General features: G+C 33.9%; 1 protein-coding gene and 1 pseudogene across 1 annotated transcript in view; both read left to right on the top strand.

Moving 5' to 3' along the window:
- The first annotated feature begins 9,805 nt into the window (after window positions 1–9,805).
- Window positions 9,806–27,563, top strand: part of LOC111048666 (protein spaetzle 5) — a 57,491-nt gene continuing 39,733 nt past the window's right edge. The window contains exon 1 of the mRNA XM_039437637.1: window positions 9,806–10,336. Coding sequence (XP_039293571.1) covers window positions 10,307–10,336 — 30 coding nt within the window. The 5' untranslated portion in view covers window positions 9,806–10,306. The remainder of the gene's footprint in view (window positions 10,337–27,563) is intronic.
- Window positions 21,713–21,832, top strand: LOC120353740 (annotated as a pseudogene).

Genomic DNA, 27,563 nt, shown 5'->3' with positions numbered 1-27,563 from the left:
ATAATAATAGAATTGAAATGAATTAATTCATCAACGTATTGTAAAAACGTCTTAGTTTATGATAAAATAGAATGAAATATATTGAAAATTAACTGCAATTAACTTAATTATTCTTGTTCCACTCACATAGCATTCAAAACGTGTATCAGTTAATAAGCAAATTGGCATAATAATCAAATTGGCATAATAATCAAGCAAGCAAAATTATTGAAATCATAATAAGAATAGAAAAAAATAAAATAGAATAAATAATATAAAAAACATTAGACGGCAATTTGCACTCTCTACATGCCCACATAGCCTAGTATGACAAAAATAGATCAATCAATCAAAATTTATCTTTTAGTAACTAACTTATTGAAGTCCTCAATTCTTGAAATGTGTACACTTTTGGAAAGATCATCAGCTTTGACGAATACATTGCCATTTTTGAACCACACATATTTCAAATGACCTTGTTTTTGAAGTTCCTTTCCTTTGTTGAAGATACTCTTGCAGAACGGAGACATAGTTTCATTAATGTAGATTACACGAGCATCATTCGACCACCCAATATCACTGGCTAATATTCTTCCCTTTTTACCCTTGCATTGTAGGAACTTTTGTTTGTCTATGTTCTTAACAAATCTAACAATGATAGGAGGTGCCATCTCACGATTTTTACCGGACAACCTATGACAGTTAGAAATCATGTCCTTATTGAAATTTTTTTATTTATGCAGTTCTTGCCATTTTATGAATTGAAATTTTTCAAGCTATTCAAATTCTGTAATATTATTTTATTTACTCCTACAATTTTCAAACAGACCATCATTATATTGATTCATGTATCAATAATATTATCCGAAACTAGTCGTATCTTGAAAAGAACAAAAAAGTTACTTGTCTATCAAATTACAAAATATCAAGTAGCCTATCTCTGGAAAAATAAATCATCAGGGGTGCCCACGGGGGGTGGGGTTTTGGATACAGACTGGCAGACTGCATGCTGTGCAAAACTGCAGGGTTTGAAAGTACGATCTTTGTTGCTTCGGGGTTCTCAATTTTTTTTGTGGGGGGTTAGCAGGAGCTGTTTTTTTAATTTTGGGAGGTGTGCGTCATTGGGTATGGTCAGGTCAGGCACCACTGAATAAATGCTTATGAAAGATCTATAATACCCACTATTCATACAAATATGAATATAATAATATGTTCTATCCCGATCATATTCATATGATTTGTAGTTGTATCAAAAAATAAATAAATAAATATCGTGTTGTGGAAGCGTACCGTTTGAAGTAGGCAATTTGACGTTTGACTAATTATTAACGTACTGCTGTTAATATTATTGACGTACTTGTGCGTCATGTTTGTAGAAGGTGGTTGACGATGGGGAGAGGGGTGGTCGCGTTGCGCTGGTTTGACCGCGCTTTTTCAAGCTCGAGCAGAGGCCGTGAAACCGGTTGATCTAGAAAATAATGTCGTTCATATCGAAATTTAATGCAACAACTGCACCGTCAAACGGTCGCGTTAATGCTTTGATAGTTGTGGGTCAAGGACGCATGTGGACTGTTGCGAGTTCCATTTTAAACGGACAGCATTAGAAGCATTTATGTGGAATGTTGAAGTGAAGAAGTTGTGTCAGCCACTTCCGTTGCAAAGTGTAGTTTTTCAAATCAATTTATCGTTGAAGGGTGAACATCACTACTCAATTACAGTTAGTAGGCTATATTATGAGAAAGTGGTGATAATAGTTGAGTAAAAATATTGATCATTACTGGAAGAAAACATTTTTCTTGATCAAAATACAAAGTATGTTGTTTAAATATTTGACAAAGAAGGAATAAATTCCAATTTCAAGGCAGGAGAAATGTCTCACCTCTACATGTCTTGACATTAAAATAATATGAATAGGAGAATAAAGAAACCCATACCGTATAATTGTTATAATATTCCAGAAAGAAGGAATCAATTCCAATTTCAAGGCAGGAGAAATATGTCTCACCACTACATTTATTGAGATAGGATTAATCTGAATAGAAGAATAAGGAAACCCATTAATATAATTGTTACCAAATTCGAATCAGAATACTGTTTCTGTTTCCAATGTAACTCGCTATAAATAGATTTCATCGGTTATTTACAGATTTATTTTCAGCCTTTGATTATCAGAAATAGTACTTATAACACCTAATCTCCAATGGTAGGTGTACTGTACTGAGTCAATGCAATTAGCAACTGTGCGTTAACAGAATTATTTGTATCAAGGTCAACTAACTTTTCACCCGAAAGATATTGCGTCATCAGTAAAATTCCCAAATCAGTGTCTGGCTAAAATGGATCAGGATATGGCAATCTATCATTTATTTATATCCTGTCAAACCAATTCATTAAAGAACACTATATATTTTCCTTCCAAACTTCAAATTTTAATCAAAACGAAAATTAAATGAATTCTCACTAACCTTATTCCCTTTGTTACGTAGAAGCAATTTCTAAGAAAAGATTTCTCTTCTTGGATTTATGATTCATCTGAATTTACAGGTTGAATGGCGATCTTCCTGAATTCTTGAATGTGGATTTTGATAGTGTGTTTTGGCATTTTAGAATGGTAAATGCAAAGCTAAGGCTAAGGTTTACGATGGGGAACCCCACATTATTATGTATTAGCTGGAAAGATGAAAGTTATTGTGCCCAAAGAATATAGTATGAAACAATCTTAATACATTTTATACTCTCTGATTGTGCATCCAATGATACCTTTTGATTGGCCGTCGCATTCCACCGAAGTATGTGAAACGGTGCTACTTTGTGAAACGTGAAATGCTCGAATCAAGTCAGTGATTCATTTATCCGTTACTATTGCGCAATGTAACCAAATCTTGTAATGTACGGTACTCTAGGCAAAATATACCACATACTTCTTGTTTTTAGTAAGGAGTACAGTCTAATATGTATTCTATATATTTAAATATGATAATTATAATATAATTATTTATATCATAATTATTATGAATATATTTATTATGAGATAAAATTTTAAAACACTTGAGTGATTAAAACACTATTTGCAGTGACGATAGTTTTGACCTGGTGTATGTCATCATCAGATTGATTGATTGATTGAGTACTTTATTTATGTAGATTACAATATATACTGGCTTATACACTTATATACAATAGCTTACAATACAGCAAAATTATAGATGAATTTACATAATATAGACTAAGAAAATAGTTATTGAACTGTATATGATATGAAAAAGCAATTTGTAATATAATAACTATAGATAATAATTATATTGCTATGCATCTACATAAATTGGCGGAGCTTTGGACATATCAATGTCCATTCTTTGGAAAGAATATTAAAAATATCCTCTCCACTAACTCTCTACCAAAGTTTAGACTCTGTCATCAGACTCTGTCTGATGCATAGTGTAGTAAGTGCATTTTCATTTCATGAGTGTTTAAACTTAAATTTGAAATTGATAGTGGAAAAGAATGAATATGCAACCCGATATATTGTAATAATATCTATAACTAATATAAACTTTGCCTCAGGAAGGAAACTGAGTTATAGATTGTTGGCTTAAAAAAGGGAAAGATTGAGCAAGAGAAAGGAAAAATAAGATTATGACCGAATTGATAAAACCGCTGATTGGATACAGAACCAATTTTTAAACTTCAAGTTTATTTTTTCCATTTTAATGGATTAAAAACATTGAAATTCGATTGAATGGCAACTTAGGTACTGAATTTTAGGAATGAATATACCTCTGATACATTTTCATAGATAATCATTGCAGTTTGAGCAGATACTAAGGTTTGCTCCTGAAATATTTTCTCTCGCATTTAATAGATCAGCATTTGAACCAACAATAATAATCATTCAATCATTTTACAGAGTTCACTTACATTATAACTGATTCTGCTTTTAACGTTGTTCCTTTGCCGATTCAATACATAGGCATTACCTCTGCCGAATCAAGCTTACAGTTACCAAACTGCATCTTTATTCTGTTCAGTTGGAAACGAGTTTTTGTTCACATCATGCCGTTAGGACGAATAAATTTTAAGGTCAAGATGGTACGTAGTAATTTCACTTTCTTCGGAGACGATTCTGTAGACAGCAGACGTCTGCTTCATCGGGCGCCTAATTGTTGTTTGGCTGCGAGCAGTAACAAGAACGTCTCTCTCTGTGTTTCCCCTCAATCAACATTGATAAGGAGGAAGCGGAAAATTTGTGAAGTAGAAGAAGATGGGAAACTTGGAGGAAAATTATGTTGACGGAAGACAGAGAGGTAAATGTTGGTGAGAGATAAATGGAGATAATAAAAAATTGAAAAGTTAGTAGAACAGGTGATAAATTAATTATGTAAATATGTTAAGGAAACAGTAGATGAGAAGAATGAGAAAAAAGAAGGAAATCACAAATTGAAAAAGGAGAGTAAAAGAGGAAAAAGATTAATACATGATGGTAAAAGTAGTAGAAGAGGTGAAATAGTTATTTGTATATCTAGAGTGAAAAGTACGACTTTTTCTCCCTGTGGGAAAAAGTTTGAAGCCCGAGGCAAAGCCGAGGGCAACAATTTTCCCGAGGGAGAAAACGTCTTTTTCGCTCGTGATGTACACAAAATTTTTCCTCCATCTACATTTTTTTATAGAAACTGCAAATAATATAATTTTAATAACTTACGTATTGGTGACAATGTTTCCTAACAACATAACCTAAAATCTAAAACCTAAACAGCGGCCGTCTGATTGGCACCACTGCCGATTGCGCTATCTAGCAAAAGTTGTCACAATTATATCAGCTGGGTGTCTACCAAAAATGGCTGACTCCAGATCACGCGGTTCAGATTTGAATTGCAGATCAAAAATATTTGTTGGCTGGTATTTTGAATAGAATAAGATATTTTAAAAATTGTATAAATTTTTATCGTCTACTAATATTAAGAAATAATATCATACAAATATATATTTCATGAGTTGATCAAATTTCTGGTTGTGGTATTGAATTCAGTTGACTCAATGACAGACACCTCTTTATGCTTTCTCATCTGAGCTTAGACCTTCTAACCTATTATAATGTAAGTTTTTAAAATAGAGATGCTTCCCATGTTATTTAAATGGAGTCACTTTTACTCCCTAGGGAGTTTTTCTGTTTTTTACTACCGAGAGCGAAAAAGTGACACTTTAGTATTATGTTTCAGGGAGTAAAGTAAGTACTTTAGCCAGTAGGTGGAGGAAAAGTAATGTTAGTGGAATGAGGAATGATGATGATTGTAGAGTAAGAACAAAGAAGATTTCTGAAAGAAGACGAAGAGAAAGAAGAGAAGATGAAGGATGAATGGTGTATAGTTTGAAAAGTAGAAAAAAAGAAGGAGATTGAAGATAAGAAGGAGGTGTAAGTGGAAAAGGTGAAAAGTGGAGAGAAATAATGATGAGCGGAAGTCGAAACAGATGAGGAGAAGAAAGATAATATGGAGGAAAAGGTGAAGAAAGTGAGAAAGTGATGAATGAGAGAAAAAGAAGAATATTGGATCTTCACTACCTATCCGAATTCAACAGTGAAATCGGATATTTGATAATAATTATGACTTCTGACAAGATTATATTATTTCAGTCAACATCATTCCATGCATATTACATTCTTCCAATCATGAATACAATATTATTAACAAAGTTAAGTACAAATTATTAACATAAGTAATCACGGTAAAAGACTTCAACAAGATTGAAAACATGAATGAAACTTGACTTGAATAATTATCGGAAACATTTTCGTGGCTGATCCACCTTCTTCAATTCAACACGGAAGTGCAGGGTAATCTATCATCGCAATATCAATGATATTAATATCATTTACTAAATAATATTATTTCCATCAACACTTGACTAAGTATCAATAATATCAATATCGAGATACCAGTGATCATCTCTTGGACGTATCATCACCTCAATTTGGAAAAAAAATAGCACAAGGATTGACTTATTATTTTATCTACCAATGCTATTACATCAGTGTCATTTGTATCAAATAAAAAAATCATTTTCAAAGCATATTCTTTGTTCTCGCTAATTTTTCAATCATTCGATTAATTATTTTTCAGTTATTAAGAAAAGTTCATAAAATCAGCGTCTGATAATTAGTAGTATTGAAATCGTCTCATACTGTCGGAGTTGTGGATGAGAGGAAAATATTTTTTAGATGAAAATATTGCAAAAGCCTAGGAAACTACAGCATCCCGTCTGTAATCCAATTTCTTTCCATCCTTATCTGCACCTTGCACTTTAATCAATTATTTACAAAAGGCTAAGTACAGATGTCAAAGGAAATAACTGGTGAGTGCTGCTCTCTGTTATTTATAAATATTTGCTTTATTCATTCACAACTCTTTAATCAGTCACAATCAACTCATTATCAATGCTGTAGCCTAAAAAACATTTTAGTACTTGAATATTTAGTTAGTTTATACAGTCCATTCTTTGCTATCAGAGCTGTGTAGTCCATTCTTCCTCTCAACGTTTGGCTATATCGGAAACAAGCTTTGAAGCAAAAACGAGAAAATTTGAAGCAGAAAACGAAAGCTAATGAGGGAGAAAAGAAAGATAATCTAAATTCTAAAGGAAGATACGGAGAACGGCTTGTTTACATGCTGTAGTAGTAGGCAGCTACCAGTAATTATCAAAGACAATAACCTGTGGGCAACCCCCTCTCAATCCTTTCCTCCTCAATGCCCACTGCTTCCTTCACCGGCGAAGATGGTCTTCGCACTGCACTGCAGTCAATCGCCGGTCCGCGTCCCAGCACTCACTGGTAGCAGCCTACCTGTCTTCCTCAGCACTTAGCTCCTCGTCGATCTAGTGCACCAGGAGTTTGCTCAGAGTGAGGTTATGTGCATTGTGTATGTTGTTGATAGGTACTTCCAACGGTTTCATGCTATCAATCATTATATTGGTCTATATTGTGACATATTTGGTATGGATAATGGTTCTCTCACATACATTAGCAAAATCAATAACTGGATGCTGTTTAATATTGTTAAATGGGTGCTGTTGAATAGTGTTGTTTATTGGGTGCCCCCACTTAAAATTTCAAGTTAATCAGTTGAATAGTTCAGAAGTGATGATGCGTCACTCGTGAATTTTTTATCCCGTCCGTGTATAAGCAATACCTACTATTACAATACCTAAGCAATACCTAAGTAATACCTAAGCAATACCTAATCAACACCTAAGCAATACCTAAGCAATACCTGAGCAAAATCTACTTGTAGTCTCCTATTATCCAGGAACAATAACCTAAAATGTTCGACACTACTTCTGAAACACTCTGTATATTGATTATTATTTACAACGTTTGTCATCGTAGCCTTCATTTTAATCAGACGACTTCTTTCAGATCTATATTTTGTTTTTTGTGTAGTTAGTTGTTTTCATATAATATTTTGAGGACTTTTTTTCGTTGATATTGAGAACCAATTCATTCTTGGAATATCTCTCCCCTATTCTAACAGTTTAACAACTAACGGTCCAATGAGGGTTATCGGGTCAACAATACCCATACAAGGGTGCTCATCCCTCATCCCCCCCCCCTAGCACTATGTTGCATCCGTGGTACTAGTAGTTCTGTGAACAGTAGAACTCACGCAGTTTTATCATCCACAGGTATCTGGTGTCACCTGTTCACGGGCTTCTCCAGACATCTGTGTAATGCATGCAATGAATAATCCACTTCTTTTCTGATTGATTATTATGAATAATTCTATAGTCAGATTAATCCTATCTTCATAGTGGATGATATAATAGTAGTGATATCGGAGTATGGAGAAAATCCCTTTTCCTTTCATATTATCCTTAAAATGCAAAATTTCAAAAAACCTTGTGTATTCATCGACGCGCAGTTAAAAAAGAAATATTCCTGCCAAATCCCATAGAATTCTATCAACGCGTTTGGCCCTAAATGCGTTACATACATACAGACAGACGAAAGAAAATCCTAGTTAAAACATAGAACTCACTGCGTTCGGTCAATTTTAGTATTTCAGATAAGTTATAGGAAAAATCTGGTGTGGTACACTCACACAACTTTCCTTGCTCATATTCGAAACTACGATCAGACTTTTGTATATGTTTATATATAATTGTTTTCAGAGTACTTTTCCTTGTGTAAATAGTGAAATTCAATGATTTTTTTAGTCGTCATTTTTTAAAGTCGTCAAAACAGCTGTTCTACAGATGAAATATCTCGACTATGTGTTCTTTTTATGAACTGCTCTACCTACCTACCTACCTCATGCACGAGAAGGAGGTTACAAAGTCCATTTCTCAAGGATGGGGTGGACCCCCCATTAGTTTCACAGAAAGGAGACTCATGCCAGTTGATAGAGCTGATAAATAACTATACAGAGTATGAATTTGAAAAAAATCGGTCAAGTTATTTTGAAAAAATCGTGAAAAACATGGTTTTTTAGTAATTATCCGCAATTTTTCTCAAGAATATTACGGAGCTCCTGCAATTTTCCAAGGAAAAAACTCATGTCATTTGATAGGACTTATGAATAGCTACCCATGGCTTGAATTTGAAGAAAATCGTTAGAGCCGCTTTCGAGAAAACCGTGAAAAACCTGGTTTTTGGTCATTATCCGCCATTTTTCTCAAGAATATTACGGAGCTCATGGAATTTTCCCAGAAATGAGAATCATGCCAGTTGATAGTGCTTATGAATCCATGGTATGAATTTGAAGTAAATCGTTAGAGCAGTTTTCGAGAAAACGGTGAAAAACATGGATTTTTAGTCATTATCCGCCATTTTTCTCAAGAATATTACGGAGCTCCTGAAATTTTCCCATAAATGAAACTTATGCCAGTTGATAGGGCTTAAAAATAGCTATCCATGGTATAAATTGAAGAAAATCGTTGGAGCCGTTTTCGAGAAAAACGTGAAAAACATGGTTTTTAGTCATTTTCCGCCATTTTTCTCAAGAATATTACGGAGCTCCTGAAATTTTCCCAGAAATGAGACTTATGCTAGTTGATAGGGCTTATAAATAGCTATCCATGATATGAATTTGAATAAATCGTTTGAGCCATTTTCGAGAAAAACGTGAAAAACATGTTTTTTTAGTAATTATCCGTCATTTTTTCTGCCATCTTGAATTGAATTTTATTGAATTTCTTATTGTCGGGTCCTCATGGTATAGGGACCTTAAGTTTAAAATTTCAAGTCAATCGGTTAATTAGGAATGGAGTTATCGTGTTCACAGACATACACACACACACACATACACACACACACACATACACACATACACACATACACACACACAGACCAATACCCAAAAATCATGTTTTTGGACTCAGGGGACCTTGAAACGTATAGAAAACTTGAAATTGGGTACCTTAATTTTTTTTGGAAAGCAATACTTTCCTTACCTATGGTAGTAGGGCAAGGAAAGTAAAAATATTAGCTATTCAATTTATACCACCTATCTGTGTTTTTTTTTCTATTTCAGCTAAGTTATGAAATAAATTATTAGCTATATTGTATTTTTGCTGCTAATGTTCTTGAATTAGGCTTAATTGAGCTTGTATAATGGGTAATGAGTTGAAGGATGTTGGAATAAACACACTAGAAATTAGAAATCGAACCATGACCGATGCAGTAGCGTAGCCCCAGTATTCTCAAATGAGGGATTGTCCAAAAATGTTAGACTTATCCTAGTGGAATTTGATGAGTAAATGAGGGTGTTATCTTGTTTAGGGCCTCTTTTTTGGTCTGAAGGGGAGAAGGGGGTTGTAAACTGGAACCCCCCTCCCTCCGATGGATCGATGTAGCGATAGCGGACTGGACTTGTGACTTCCACACCACTCTACAAAAAGTCTATGCCAACTCTGGATTCCTAGTACATTATATAGGAATTAATTTGACGGTGAATACGTTCATATTATTGTTAAATCTGCGAGCACTCGTGGAGACTTCTAGAATTTGAATATCGCCATTCTAATGACAGTTGTTATGAATGCAAATAATGTGGAGGTTAAGGTGGAGTCGTATGCGAGCGTGTGTGTGCGTGCAAATAAAGTGTGCGAGTGTGTATGCACTTGAAAGAGCTGCAGGTGAAAGTACAAGTTGGAAGAAGGGGCTCCAAGTGTGAGTGTGAACTGTCTGCGAGAGGCTTAGTGCCACCAGTAAGCCACTAACCTCCTCATCAGTCTGTCGCCTGCTCTTGGACGGGTGACCGCGTGTGTCTAGTCTGCGCTTTGCACAACTTATCTCTGATTTTTAATTCGGTGATCTGTTCCATTGTCAGCAGCGCACATGGATAGGCGCTTCTCTCTGGATCGTGCTGTGAGTTTTCGTATCATTTGTATTCACTCAAACAGAAATAGAGTTTAAAAATTATAATACATCCCCCAAATTAAATACTCGTGATACATACTCCATGAAGGTTGTCTATTACTTTACTGTTCTTGTTCGTCATATGAAACTGCATTAAGGGAGCAACGCTCCCGCAGTATATGACACGTCAAATCTGTTGGCTACTCAATATTAATTTATTCCTTGGATGAAAAAAATACTATATCAAAATGAATGTGAAATAATGTGGATAATTTGTGACGTCATTTAAAAATAAGCGAAACAAAATATTATCATCTAGCAGTATTCTAAATTGATGTTGTTTTACATGACGAAACGCTTTATAATAGATTTTATGTAGTCTAGACACTGTGTTTCCATGTAAATATGTAAAAAAAACACTTACTCTTCGATGATTCATTTATTGCCAAATAAAATAATCATTGAATTAAAATAGAGTTTGGCGTGACTGGAAAAAGAAGCCTTGAGCTATGATAAAAGAGGAATGCATTTTACTCCTAAGAAGAAGCTTTATCAACCCTGATGATCTGTAAAATCCTATCAAAGCCAATAGAGCTTTATCAATCTAGGTATTGTTGATATATATTTTTTCATTATGAAAAATTAGTTTCCGAATATATAAGTCAATTGTTTATTAATAGTTCTGGTTGGTAGATGACTTGAACAGTTCTGAGTTAAATAAATATGTTTTTATCTAGCAATAATTCATCAGTAGTGCAGTAATTCACCTACAGAACTTCAAGAAATTATTCCACATAAATAACTCTGAATAGCAACATTATTTAGGATTGCATTTATCAATTTTTATTTGAGTAGAAGGAAAATAGTTGATCAGTCACAAATTATTCTCTTCAAATATTATTTTATGATATTTAATAGCTTTATCAGTTTGAGTTTGAAATTATATGTTTCGTACCCTCGACTTTGTACCCTCGAACCTGGATCAAGCATCTTCTCATCCATTCTCATTGGTTACACTCATATGAATAATTTATACCTATCAGTTATTGATAGATTATTCGTAATACTGTTGGAATTTTACGTAGATTGTGCTTAAAACAACTTGAAATTGAGAAGTAATTCAATCCAGTTCAATTCTTAATTTAAATTTCAAAGTTCTGAATTGAACATATTTTCAAGGAGTTTTGTATTGAATACAGAACCAGCACTTCAGAATGTTTCTGTATAATCATACTTATATTATCAGTCAAACAGTTAACTTCCCATTGCTCAATGAGAGAACGTTTGATCAAATTGATATCCCTGCAATCAGATAATTATCACCCAAATTCCGCAAGTAAAATTGTATCAGATCAATTGTAATCTATTAAACATTGAGTCTTCTTTATCATTCCTGCTTCTCTCGTTATGATGTTTATCTGAACACCATCTATTAGAAGATCGTTTCTTAATCCTTGATCCAAAAAAGAGAAAAATTTCAAGTAGTTTGAGTCCGAGTGCTCATTCAGTTGATCTCTGGTTACCGTAATTACATGTTGTCCGAACTTTTTTGCTCAACATTCAATGAGTAGTGTGTATAGTTCATTGGCCCTCAGCATTTAGCAATTAGACTATCACGTTTCCATTCTGGGTTGAATTACTCGGTAATTCCAGGACGTTTGATAGGTATCAGACGGATTCCATCTTCAACCCTTCTGTTTCATATTTTGTGAAATTCTTATCTTTTATGACATGGTTATCCATTCTGGGTTGAATTACTCGGTAATTCCAGGACGTTTGATAGGTATCAGACGGATTCCATCTTCAACCCTTCTGTTTCATATATTGTGGAATTCTTATCTGTTATGACATGGTTAATTCGATTTTAATTACTCTACCAAATCAGAGTCTACAAATTGAGTACTAAGTATCATCTCTTTGTACCATACCAAAATTTTCAAGTATATTTAAGTTGATATTTAAATGAAATGAAATCAGAAATTCATTCATCAGAAATTTGTTTTCTCAATTTCTTGTTTGTTCCTTCTTCTAAACTTGTTAGGAATTTGACATGTTTTATCAATATGTTTTGGTCTAATCATCTTTTGCCACACTCATTGTTTGCATGATCAGAGGTTGGAGAAATTGAATGTGCATGGATTTACTTATGGGCTGAATGTTGATATCGAGGAGGTTAAATTTCTCAAGTATTTTCAAAGAGTGCTCACGGAACAGGAAACTTCGATCCTCTTTATAACTCTTTTTAATTCATTATTTATTATCTTTATTCCATTTCATCCTCTGATCTCCTACAAGAGGAGTATATGGATTTGTCAAACTTATACAATAAGAAAATTTGTACTATCCTCTTAAACCTCCAACTTGAGTTTTGTAATATTCATTGAACTCCTCCAATGAATATGCGAAAATAGACAACAGCTCCCTTCTCAATAGAATACTAAATTTACTTCCTGGTAATTCTTTTAATAGTATCCTTTTGATAGTTTCATTATATGATTCACAATTTGGAACATTCTATTAAAGTAGAGAGAAGGTAGAAATAAAAATAAAAATCTTAGTACCCTTTTTGAAATATTTAATCACAACATGTTTCGCACATTGATGCCATTTTCAAGTCGAAACACATGTTGTGATTAAATATTTCGAAAAGGGTACTAAGATTTTTATTTTTATTTCTATTTCAATAAAAGTAGCCCTATACAGAAAAGAGATAGAGAGAAGGTATTCCTATACATCATATCCTCATCTCAAATTCAGATTAATTATATCATTGTGTACAAATCGCTTGAATAAATCGCATACCAACAAATTATATCTTGAATAAATCATAGTTCTTATCAACCCCTTAAATACGATGACTCTATAATATATCACTCGTATGTGAAACACGAACTCTTTAAACTCTCTGCAATCATCAAGACATAATATCCGAAAAGTATCGATTTAATTCACCAAAATTCTTTGTAGAACTCTCCATTTGTGATTGAAATCAGCCGTTTTCTAAGTGTCCATCCATTTGCTGGCATCATTTCCACATTAGGCACTTATAAATTTGCTCTCTCTAGTGATTTGAATTATGAATTAGAATTAGAATTTAAAATTAGAATGACGAGAGGCTTACATTAAAACAGCATCAATATATACGTATTGACGCTTTGTGCTGTCCATCGATACCCAATGTATTTGCACCCCCACTCTAAATTTCATGTATTACTACTACACCTGCTCTAGAACATGGGTTTCCCATAGTTGAGTAGGTTAATTCCCGAAAAAATGCAATTTATTTATATCTGTAGTAAAATTTCCCACATTGTATTCTTGAATATTACGTACATTTTATTGATTAGATTGCTTATTTGTATATTAATTGAAATAAAATGTATTATTATCGATGCCCTCTCTGTAGTGTTCTACACCAACCCTCTCTGTGGTGCTCTACATTTTTGTTCTATATCAACAAGTTAGCATCATTCTGATGGAAGCATTTCAAAAACAGCTTCAGTATTAATTCCCTTGCGATGTTCTGCACTGCACATGCGATCTAAATCCTAAATCAACAAGCGTTCTTTTGTTGGTGGAGGCGGCGTCGTGTATATTGCCAAACTGTGTGAAAACACCGCTTCGCAAAAGTGTGTAATTACAGCAGCAATTCACCGAGGACAAACGTCTTATCGGTCAGTTGAAACTGGTGTAAATCCTATAACAAGCCGTACCTGCCCATGCTATTAGCTCGAGTCTAGTCTGCTGTGCCGATTTGAATTAATGAGGAGGAATCATCATTGCCTGCCCGCTCTTCTGTCTTCTACTGACTTCTTTCATCTCGTCTCTCACCATCTCTTTTTCTCGTATTCTGGTTGGTTCACATTAAACTCACCCACTACACCCATTTACTGCCTGCCGTACTTGTTATGTAATATTATGTCTAACATGAAAGATGAATCTACCTGATAGAAGATATAATATAGAATATAAGTCAATTGTTTCTTTTCATTTGTCTTCTTCTTCTTCTAGATCTTGTTCTACATTTGCGTTTTTTCTTCTTGTTTTTCATCTTCTTTTCTTCTTCTTCTTCTTCTTCTTCTTTCTTCTTCTTCTTCTCTTCTCCTCCTCCTCCTCCACCTCCTCCTCCTCCTCTCCTCCTCCTCCTCCTCCTCCTCCTCCTCTCCTCCTCCTCCTCCTCCTCTCCTCCTCCTCCTCCTCCTCCTCCTCCTCTACTACTCCTGCTCCTCCTCCTACTCCACCTCCTCTTACTCCTCCACCTCTTCCTTCTCCTCCTCCTTCTCCTCCTCCTCCTCCTTCTCCTCCTTCTCCTCTTCCTTCTCCTCCTTCTCTTCCTCATCCTTCTTCTTTTCTTCTTCCTTCTCCTGCTTCTCCTCCTTCTGCTCCTTCTCCTCCTCCTGCTTCTGCTCCTTCTCTTACTTCTTATCCTTCTCCTCGTGCTCATCCTCTTCCTCCTCCTCCAACATTATCATTATCATCATCATTTTCTTCTGTTTATTTCTATATTTATTTTTATTATTATTTTACTATATTTCTCGTAATTTACGTACTCTATGCTCCCCTATCTCCCTCTTGTCTCTGTACTTTTATTTTAGATATTTTTCTCGTCGATATATCTAATTTTTGTACTTATGTTTCAAAGGATACTTCGTTTCCTTCTCCTTGTCTTTGCTCTCTTATCTACATTAATCTATCAGTATCTCATAATAATGTAATCTCTTATGCTCTTTTCTTTATTTCTCTGTTTTTCTTCCTATTTTTCAGTTTTCTTGATTTTTAATTCCGAACTTTGAATCAAAAGTGCATCTTCCACTTCTATTATACATAAGAATGTTTAAGTATAGAATAGATTAGATTAGAATAGAATGTTCTAGAATAATTAGATTACGGCAGTTGCCGCCTCTCGCATCCCATACTCACATAAGCCATTCCTGCCTATAATCCAGTTTGCCTCAACCAGATTTTTGTCTCTCATATAATTATATATGAGCTTACCTACTGCATTCATAATTCGTGTGGTCCACCTATTTACCTTCAACCTGATGGGTTTCAATTCTGTGGCCATCTCGCATTTCTCATCCGTTGATTTAAGATTTGCCATTATTTGCACTATTGTTTTGTTTCTCAACGATATTATTATAACAACTCAACGAGAATATTTTCTTCATAACTACTACTCAAAACTAAGGTAACTTCAGAGTAGCTGCTCTTAGTGGTATCTGGTACTGATAGTAACACGGTACTCATTGTAACATAATAACTGCTCTACTTACAATATATAGTTCCAAATTTCATTGCAATTGGACAAAAATATATTTGTTTGAAGTGTCCACCACTTGAAACTGAGATAACTCCAGAGTACCTACTCTCAGGAAGTAAATAGTAACTGTAACTTAGTAAGTCAAATAACGGAGTAACAGTAACTGCTCTTCGGATGTTACGATTATAAACGAAATTCCAATCAGTTTCGCTTTTGCTAGTGCTCTTTATAAGGACCTTTACGGTTTCGGAATGGTTGAATACACTCAGTTGATAAAATTTCAATGCCAGTCAGAAGTATGGTAGCCTACTTGACAAAAAATTCTTCAAGCATTACATTTCCTTATAGTCTACAAAATTGAGACTGAAGAAGTGAAAGTATAAAACAAGGTGAAAAACTGATGATTCTGATGAGAGTCTTGTATTTGGATTCAATTAATTTTTTCAGTTTTGTTTTTAATATTCACGATTTTTGTCAACCAAACTACAGCGGTTGTACAACTGACACTAATAATAATTACAATAACCTAAATCTGTAAAATATTTTTGTGAGATTCACTACAAATAGTCAGAATTTCTCATTTATTACATCAATGCTTTGCACTCAACCAATACCGACAGTCTGAACTGAAGTTTACTATAGGTGATAAAAACGTAATAAGAATACATTAGATTTTTGCAAGTTTTATTTGTTTTTTGTTTCATTTTTCCAAGTTTTTGCTTTTTCCATGTCTTTATTTAATTAATTTGTGTATTCTAATTACCTTGATAGTATTTAATGTAGACCTAGTTGATAGTATCTCTAGTTGAGACTATGAATAATCGTAGTTTTAATATAGGACTAGTGTCGCAACTTTAGTCTCCGTTATCACTACACCGGTCATGGGCTTCACTCCTTCATCATCAGGCATTCAGTTGTATCATCTTGTGACAATCATTTATTGTTGAAATTATAACATCGTCAGACGTTCACATACACTGAACACCAATGCTTTAGAAGGCCTACTCAATAAAAATGAATCCAAGCTACAAAGCCCCCAGAAACCAAGAAGGTAGAACATTTTTCCGTTGAAGTATTACTTTCCTTGCCCTATTACCATAGGTAAAGAAAGTATTGCTTTCCGAAAAAAATTAAGGTACCCCAATTTCTAAATTTCTATACGTTTCAAGGTCCCTGAGTCCAAAAAAGTGGCTTTTGGGTATTGGTCTGTATGTGTGTGTGTGTGTGGTGTGTGTGTGTGTGTGGTGTGTGGTGTGTGTGTGGTGTGTGTGTGTGTGTGTGTGTGTGTGTTGTGGTGTGTGTGTGTGTGTGTGTGTGTGTGTGTGTGTGTGTGTGTGTGTGTGTGTGTGTGTGTGTGTGGTGTGTGGTGTGTGTGTGTGTGTGTGTGTGTGTGTGTGTGTGTGTGTGTATGAGTGTATGTGCGTGTGTCTGTGTACACGATATCTCATCTCCCAATTAACGGGATGACTTGAAATTTGGAAGTTAAGGTCCTTACACTATAAGGATCCGTCACGAACAATTTCGATCATATGCGATTCAAGATGGCGGCTAAAATTGCGAAAATGTTGTCAAAAACAAGATTTTTCGCGATTTTCTCGAAAACGGCTCCAACGATTTTGATTAAAGTTATACCTACAATAGTCATCGATGAGCTCTATCAACTGCCACAAGTCCCATATCTGTAAAAATTTCAGGAGCTCCGCCCCATCTATGCATAGTTTGATTTTAGATTCTCAATTGTCAGGCTTCAGATATAATTTAAACAAAAAAATCGAGTGGAAAAGATTGAGCATGAGAATCTCTACAATTAATGTTCAGTAACATTTTCACCTAAAATTGGAAATAAGCTCGAAATTGGAGAAAATGTGTTTATTCAATAATGCAAACGGTTGTCAACTGTTGATTCTATTAAATCATTCATTATGAAGAGATAGCAGACTTCGTGTGTCTCCAGCGTTATTGTCCTGTCACCAGCTGGCAGATCTTTGAATAGTAGACTTGAGATGCGCGTGTACACTAGCGTCAGGTGATAAATTTTCATAACGGGAAGGAAAGTTGTGTGAGTGCGCCACACCAGATTTTTTTTTAAACATTGATCTATGACTACTTGTTTGTTTATTTTGTCATTGAATTACTAGTACAGTAGGCTACTCTTCATTTTTTTCGAAGACACTTCCGGTTTCGGCCAATTATGCCATTATCAAGTGTCAAAAATATGTATTTGTTCATTCATGAGTGAATACACTAATAGAAAACAAGTAACACAGTGCAAAACTTCGTTTCTTTATAATTTTGATAAATTGTCCAAATAATAAAGGTTATGCAATCCTATTATATTAAGCGAGCAATTTCTGTATTTATATAATATAAATATATTATAATATTATAACCAGATATTATCTGGTGATTTATGTTCAACGGATCTCGAAAACGGCTCTAACGATTTTCACGGAATTTGGAAAATAGTAGGTTTATGATATAAAAATTCGATTGCATAGGTCTCATCCTTGGGAAAACTCGCTGAACGACATTAAAAGGATCATTCAACCTTGGCTGGAACAGCTAAGACTTTCGTCGTCTGTGGATAGTAAAAAAGTGGGTGAGCGTGTGAGTATGTGAAAAATCAAAATATCGCATCCCCGAAATTTATAAGATGACGTATAGCCAGCTGTGAAATATAAACACCATCATTTTAGACAATTGTGTCCTGTTTATCAATAAATGAAAAATATCGGGGCTATAATTATGTCATCTTATGAATTTCGGGGATGCGATATTTTGATTTTTCATATACTCACTCGCTCACTCACATTTTTACTATCCACAGCTGTTTCAGCCAAGGATGAATTATCCTTCTAATGTCGTTCAGCGAGTTTTCCCAAGGATGAAACCTAGTGCAATCGAATTTTTATATCATAAGCCTACTATGTTAATGTTCCAAATTTCGTGTAAATCGTTGGAGCCGTTTTCGAGATCCGAGATCCGTTGAACATGAATAGCCAGATAATAAATACAGAAATTGCTCGCTTAATATAATAGGATAACGAGCGAGGCTCGGTTCCCCGATATTTGTTATGACTTCTCCCAAGATTTCACTCCTTACAAAAACTGTAGATACTGTGAATTTTGAATTTCTAGAGATTAGGAAATTTTGAATGCTTCCTAAGTTTAGGAAATTGTAGGTTCAAATAAGCAGCTAGAATCCTTCTCCCATATTTACCCAGATTCAAATAGATCGCCCTGGATAGTGAATGATTTGAAATCGATAATTATAGTTTATAAACCATCAGCTTGAAGTAGTTTTCTGGCACACACTGCGTTTCTAGTATGTGATGGCACTAGAAAAAATTGCTGGAAGAGAAAGGCAAACGATTTAGCAATAGTCGCCAAGTGAGCCTAAATGGCCAGCTGAGATGCTCATCAAGGTGATAAATTGCCAGTTCACAACTTTTAATTGCTCGCTAAAGTCTTTGGAGACAACTCTGAAGGAGATGCGGAGGTATTCGATTTTTAGACCAATAATCTAAATCGAGATTTAAAAAGGATACGTCAGACATACAGAACTCGCAAACATAAGCCAATGATCAATTGCCAATTTTATGGTTAATAAACAGTTTTTAATCAAATTAATTGAAGAAACTAACATTGATTGTTGAAGGGATATACCTATTATGCTCAGGCTGTATTTTGTATTTCCCATTGAATTTCTTATACATATTGGAATTTGTTGATGTATATGGACCAAAATGAAAAACGTTTTCAAAATCAAATTATTCAAATCTATTGAATTTCCATTCGAACTGAAATTTAAAAAATGAATGTTTGAAATATCAATATCGGGGCACCGAGCTTCGCTCGTTATTTTATTTATTGATAAACAGAACACAATTCTCTAAAATGATCGTGTTTATATTTTACAGCTGGCTATACGTCAGCTTATGAATTTCGGGGATGCGATATTTTGATTTTCCACAGAATCATTCGCTCACTTTTTAATATCCACAGACGACGAAAGTCTTAGCTGTTTCAGTCAGGGATGAATTATCCTTTCAATGTCGTTCAGCGAGTTTTCCCAAGGATGAGACCTAGTGCAATCAAATTTTTATATCATAAACCTACTATTTCGTGAAACTCGTTAGAGCCGTTTTCGAGATCCGTTGAACATGAATAACCAGATAAAAAAATATAAACAGATATACAGAAATTGCTCGCTTGATATAATAGGATAGATATGAACACGTAATAAATTGCACTACTCTTTATCGTATTCATTTTCCTACTTTTTAAACAAAAATTTCCCATTTTTTATTTATAATCCATAGAGCCTATACTAATTGAAAAAATCGTATTCATATGAGAATAAATTAACCTTAATTGGTTTAAGTAGCCTATCTCTCTGTCTGCTATGTGAGTCCTATAAAACTAATAAATTACTTGAATACATTTTAGAAGTCAGTGTTCAATACTATTGAAAAAAATCCAAAATATTTTTGCTGTGATCCACGTACCTCACGTGTTGTGTAGCCTATTTTTTGCAGATCAATTTTCGGTATACTGGATCCGTTGAATTAGTTTTGACTAGTCCAAGTCAGTTTTTGTGTAAAAGATTTACCTACATTAATATGAAATAGTTTTTTCCTTATGTCTTTCTCTCTATTTTTAAGTTTTTTTGTAAAGTGCTTATTGTAATTTTTTTTGATTGGGGAGCAATTTTTGGGTTTTCCCGTGTGCTCCCATATTGTTGTAAATAAATAAATATGTGCAAAATTACATTGTATTCCATAATGCATTTTTAATTGCACATTATCATAGCACGAATACAATCCGGGTTCACTACTGCCTGATAAATGTTGTCTATCTCACAAGGTTATAGCCTACAACTTGTCCAAGCTTTCACCTTGTCCTCCAAATCTGAATAATTGTTATTCGGCCATTTCATTAACTTATTATGCCTCCATCCTAATGACAAGTGACATGTTATTTACATAATATAATAATATATAGCTTACTATACAGGTCAAATTAGTTCATTTCTTGATATCGCAATAATTGTCTACCCAATAGAGCAATAATGATTATTTCAAAATTTGTCTTTGATACAGTTCATGTTGGAAACAGTGTAATAGTATATTTCGCACCTAGGGCCGAAAATTAGACTTTTTCGGCTCGAAATCGGTTTTCAAGTCCGAGGCCGTAGGCCGAGGACTAGGAAAGATTGAGAGCCGGAAAAACATTTTTGCCCATGGTGAGAACGTTATTTTTCGCCACACAGAAAAATAAACAATATAAATATGAGAATAATTGTTTATTAGGCACTTTCGAAAGCAAAACAGGAAGGTCATAGCTCTAGCAAATCTGAGGTAATCTGAATATCAGGAAATTGTCCAAGTATTTTTATTTTTTATTCTGATTTGTCTAAATAACCTAAAAGATTATGTTCAATTATGTAAGAGGTTGAGTTTATACTTTTTATTCTTCCAAATGACAATAAGATGATATTATTATAAATGTTTTGATTCTTGAATAATAAACACAAATAATGAAACGTTTTTTGATCAGCTGTTTTAGCACACTTGAAATTTGGCCAATCTGAATGTCAACGTCACAATGCTTGTTGTTGTTGACTTCGGAAGTTTAGGTTAGAAGTTCTATCCTACTCTGAAAATCGAATTTAAATAGTTTATAAATATATCTTATCTGTATTTTATTCATCCAAATAAATGATAGTATCTTATTGCAGAATACTTATTCAATCTAGAAGCATAAACTGATTCCGTTTCATAAACCATTTTGTAAACACGTTCACATCAAATCAGAATCAGCTGACTTCAAGGTTATTTTACAGCCCTAGAGCCGTAAAACTTTTACCGGCCTGGTCAGAAAACAATCATTTTCGGCCTCCATATGACGCACGAAAACCAGCTCATTACATTCAAGTGGGGCGAAAAAACGTTTTAAAATGAGTTATTGCCTATTATTTAATTACTGGTACTCCACTTCAGCTATAGTGGCTAATATTATAGTGAGTGCATAGTGAGCAGAAAAGGGTCCTTGCTTGATATTTTGGGGAACCAATGATACTTCTATGACACCATTGTAAAATTTCTTTCAAAAATTCTCATTTCGCTAACGGCCATACCACGTAGAATACACCGGTTCTCGTCCGTTCACCGAAGTTGAAGCAACATCGCGCGTGGTCAGTACTTGGATGGGTGACCGCTTGGGAACACAACGTCCTGTTAGCATTCATTTTTATTTTTGTTAAATTCATTTACTATGCAATTATTATTTTATCTTTGAATTTTATCACGAGGAAATTGATTCTGTACTAATGGTACTAATTTTAATTATGTATTACAATAGTTCACGAGCTATTTTCTATGAAATATGAATTGTTTCTTCATTTTGTATACTTTACATAACGTATACTCACAATTATGCATATCAGATTTGTTTCCACCTTGATTGGATGCAACTTAGTCCAGGCAATGAATGCTCAAAAAAGGTATAGAGGGAAAAGTTTGGAACTCAATTTTTGAACCCGCAGCTCTTTTAAGGATAGTAAGGTTTACCTCCAAACTTTTCCCTCTATAATATTTCGTTGACTGGACTCACTGTAAAAGTACAAATTATTTATTTGAAATGATGATGATTCACTAAGTTTCAATCTTATCATTGATCGAGAAGCCTCTCCACTAAGAAAATAAGTAAGTGAAAGCATGGTTCCTTGACTTTTACCTAATTGCTTGAAGACTCTACACCAAGAATGGAATTAGTAGCTGAATCACTGAATAAAATCTATAAAAGAATAATAAAATCAGAGATTTTCACGCGAGGCTTTTATTGTGTTGCTTTTGGCAACTCTGTGCTAAACGATGGTAATATTACTAAACAAATATATAGTACGGAAAATAGTACATAGTTATAATAGTTCTACAGTGTATACGGAAATTATCTGTGGATGATTATGATGGCAGAGGCGTAGGCTAAAGTTGTCGTTAGAAATGCAAACACGGTAAGGATCAGTCAGTCGGCTTTCTAATATCTTCTAAAATAAATCCATTATTATTTCTCTTCTTTCTCATTCTTTTCTCTTTTTCTTGTTTTCTTTCGCTGTCCTCTGCTTGTCCACCGTACTTGGCAATAACCTTGCATTTATAATCAGCACTTTCAATCTTGCATGAATATATAGTGCCGTACTTGTTTTCAAAACTTCATGAATTGTAGTACTGTACCGTACCGTACGCCTAGAACCAGAGAAAACTTCTATAATGTATTCTGTATTCTGTGCTAGAACGAAATCTCAGCTTATCAGCTTGGAAATAGCCTTCCACTGCATTAGACTAATTTGTAAAAGCTAGGAACTAGGATGAAAGTACAGATGTAACCTTTTGGAGAAGCTTATTACGGCTTCAATTCATGAATGGGCGAGAAGATTTATTTAGTTTTAGAACAGATTGTAAAGAGATTACAATGTAAAGAAATGTAATATCAATAAATAGAGAACCCAATTGTATTCAGAAGAAACAAGAATTGAGTGGAGACATGTGATAAATAAATAAATCTATTATGCAAAAGGAAGGATTGGTCACAAATTTTGTAGAGAATAATAATAGAAATAGAATATATTCAATGGGCTAATACTCGATCAAAAATGAGCTTATAAACATAAATAAGACATTAGATACGAGAGAAATTCACCTTCATAAGGCGATAATAGATGTGCTGAGAGATTTCTATTGTCAAAGTTATAGAAAAGAATTGACGATAATTATTATTCTTCATTGCCTCTATCAAAAACTCATTACTCTGCTGAATAATTCCGAGTAAGTTGTAAGGATGTGCTTTGAAAAAATATCCAAAAACATCATAATAGTTATTTGTGCAACTAGTGCTCAAAGTGATAGTTTACTGCACCGAAAGAAACGTTTGCGGAATAATGGTTTCTTGAGTGCAGCAAACGAACTTTGCACACGTATTTCACATTAAATTTTTCCTACAGTTACCATTGAATATGAAAATTGGGTAATTATGGGTAAAATTCCCTGAAATCCATCAAATGTTTTTCTGTGTAATTTTATTATTAATAGAAACCTCAATTTATTTAAAATTGAATAATAATAATTAGTAATTCAATCGAAAGTTTATCTTACTGCTTGAAGGGGGTTTATCGTATGTAAGCATTGAAATGACTATAATCAAGGCACATAATAAATAGGCAACGCTGTTCTCCACTGCCACTATAACGTGGACCTCACTATACCACAGTCAGTGTTACCAACTTAATTATGATTTTCCTCCACTTGTGCTCCATATAACCTACTAACTATTTTGCGTTGTCATGCTGCAAATCTGGAGTACGCAAATGATTCTTTGCGGCCTGCAATCAGTGCAGAAATGGTCACTTTTCAAGGTATCTGTAGGAAAAGTATATTATTGTTTAATGTAATCGGAAAATAGAAAGCGATTGTGAAACAAAAACATAAATTATTTGAAGGGGAATCTTATTTGGTGTTCAAACTCTATGGATCATTCAACAAAAACACCAGGCAGTTGTTGAACTGATTGATTTTAAAATGATGGAAACTTGAGGTAAATAAGAGAAAAACAGTTTAGTCTTTACTGTTGTGGCTTTTGGATATGGTAGAAATCTTATCATTAAATTGAATACGAACAACTCATATGAAAGTCAAGGCTTAAATTTCTAATGTAATTGAATAGAAGCTGCAATATGCTCATTCACAAAAATTTATTGTGAGATTTCACATACACATTTATAGATTTTTGTTACGTTAAACTAAATTTCCTAGATTCCTCGGAGTTGTTTGAGGGTTGAGTTGCTATGTAGAGATTTTCACTTCGAACTTTCAGCATTGGTTGAATAAGAAGCATAGATCTTATTTCAGTGACCATGCTGTCAGTTTTAAGTATAGGTATCTCACTATAGACTAATGATGAAAAGAACTTTCTCTATTTTTCTCGAAACCCGGATTTGCAACTTTATATTAATGGAATTATTTTTCTTTTCAAATTCTTCTCCTGATAATCATCTTACAATATTTTTGACATAGATTAGAAAACATGAGTAGACCTAATTCCATACCAAGCTATCCGCAAATTGGATTATTTTGTCAATAAAAGTGAGAGTTCAAATGTTATTTAGAGTAGCATCTAACTATTGAACCAATGTTAAAATGTTATCTAAATTTGGGAGAGAAATAGTACAAGGAGTATCCTTAGTTTTTCTCTCCCAATCAGTGTTTCTTTGTGAAAAATATGAATAAATAAATGTAGGCTATGCTGTGTTGAGAATAAACAGCATGGTGTACGTTGATCAATGAACTGTATCAGTCCTAAAATATGCACAACTGGAAATATAGTGATTTCTTGAAATAAACTAGAGTTAGATTATGGATGACTTTTGAACGATTAAATCAATAAATACAAATCAATACCAGTGTGTAGCTAACAAACTCCTGTATTATTCTCCATTATGATTATTATCTTCTTCCTTGAACAAGACTGATAATAATATTTCTGCTGAAATAATCTGAATAATCAAAAATTGATCTGTTGACTGATAGACTTCTAAATCCAATATGAACTAGTTAATCTTATGCTTCTTCACTAATAAAACTGTGATAGTTTATCAGAGAAGATATCAATGAATCTTCAAAACTATCTTCTAATGAGCATTTGTAGCTTCACTTGTTGAAATAGGAATTGAACTAACAAATAGTCAAGTAAACAATGTAAACAACATTCCAAAACCAGTTTCTGTTTCACGCAGAAATAAAGAGAGGAATGGGTTGATGAACTGGCTAGTGTGTAGTAACCCTTATGATAAATTATCTACTTCAGATTCAGCTCTTCATCTAGAACTAGAATGAATATTGAAATTACCTTGGGACATTATTGGAATTGATGCTAGCTTGAGAAAGTACAGACTAATTATTGTTTGGCAACATTACGTGACTGCAGTTTAAATATTGAGGCGCCATCAGCTATCATAATAAATTAAAATTAAAAATAAACCTTAATAGGCCTAATAATATTTATAAAATACATTTGCCCGGTTGCACAAAAGCTGGTTAAACTTTAATCATGATTAATTTCACGAGAACATGATCAATTCTGCGAGAAACAATCAGAGAAGACTTTTTTCGAGAAATTCCACCGGATTTTGTGTAACCGGCACATAATCTTGAACTATAGAAATGCCTAATTATGATGAATCAATAATTTAAGTATGATCATGAATATAATACCGTAGGAATAACAAATCAATTTGAAAATAATCTTTTAATTGGCCAACCATAATCTTGAAACCCAAGAAGTAGGCCCACTGCCTAGATAAAAAAATCACAAATCCACTATACCACCCTGAATCACATCTCTAGGCTTGCTGTGATAAAAGACTCATACCATCAGCAGCAAAACGCCATTAATAAGTGCTACTTGCCTATACCAGGGACAAGTAATAATAAAATTATTGTTACTGATTCACCGGTACCATAATAATATACAGGGTGATTCTTAATATATAATTCTTAAAATAATTTGATACGTTATAGTAGAGGTAAAAATAAGAAAAAAAGTTCTTATAAACATATATCCATAAATGCTTCATTAGCGAGCTATACAGAGTGGAAGATTTCTCCCGGAATTCAGTTCCTCTGCTGAAATACACCGTTGCTGAATTGTTTGGTGACTGGTTTTTGAAAAAATTATGGTGGGTTCATATGGAAAAATATCTGAAAAATTGAATAAAACTAGTCTGGAAGCTGTAGTGTGAGTAGTTTTGAGAAAAAAGTTGAAATATGCAAAACATCTAAGTAGAAAAACCCAGACTTCTACGTTTGATGCCCAATAACTTTCTTTAATGACTGGTAAACTAATAATTTTTGCAATAAAAATTGTAGAGAATTTAATTCTGAAAAGAATTATGTAAGCTGTGTAAACTAAATTTGAATTAAAGTTAAATGAAATGTATTCCTATGTAGTACATTTACACCACAAAAATCAGCTGAAAATTATTTTCAGAATTATTTTAGCTCACTGTTGAACAAAACAACAAACTGAAAGTTAGGCTTACTGTAGCCGCGCTGTGTATTTTGTTTAATCTAGCAACCAGTTATTTGTAACCATTTCACTTTGCTTTCGTGTTAAGTGTTAAAGTTTTGAAAAATGGCAGGTAATTTTAGACATTATTCATACTCCGAATTAGCTGACATGCATTTAATTTATAGGATGGAACACTATAATACTGTAGTACTGAAGCAAGACGTTTGTATCAAGAGAACTTTCCTTACCGAGTATGTCCAAGTTCAAGAGTTTTGGCCACTATTCATCAACGTCTGTCTGAAACAGGCTCTTTGATGTCCAAAGAGCACATTTATGCAGGCAGACCTCGATCTACTAGGACTGTTGAGCTAGAAGAACACGTTCTTCATGAAATTTATGAACATCCAGAGAAGAGCATGAGAGAATTGTCAGTGCAGTTTAATGTCAATCAATCTATTAATTGGAGGATACTAAAAGAGCAACAATTACATCCATACCACCTCCAGAAAGTTCATACCCTATTGCCACAAGACTGTATTCCCCGTGATGGTATTTGCTGAAGGTTTTTAGAAAAACTTGTTAACCCAAACTTTTTAACAACCGTTCTATTTACCGACGAGGCACACTTTACAAGAACAACTATCGTTAACGCCCATAACCAACATATTTGGGCAGATGAGAATCCTCATGCCATCAATCCTAATCGTCCACAACATCAGTTTTCAGAAAACATTTGGACAGGAATCATAGGAGATCATCTACTTCTGATCGAGCTTCCTCCCAGGCTTAATGGCATAATCCACTTAAACTTTTTGAGAGAGGAGCTATTCATCTTACTTGAAGATGTACCTCTTCAGTTGCGCCAAAACATTTGGTTTATGCAAGATTGAGCTCCAGCATTCCAAATAAATG

This window comes from Nilaparvata lugens, chromosome 11, assembly GCF_014356525.2.
Source record: "Nilaparvata lugens isolate BPH chromosome 11, ASM1435652v1, whole genome shotgun sequence".
Lineage (NCBI taxonomy): Eukaryota > Metazoa > Arthropoda > Insecta > Hemiptera > Delphacidae > Nilaparvata > Nilaparvata lugens.
The sequence above is the reverse complement of the archived record's forward strand: the minus strand, read 5'-3'. Positions and strand labels throughout refer to the sequence as shown.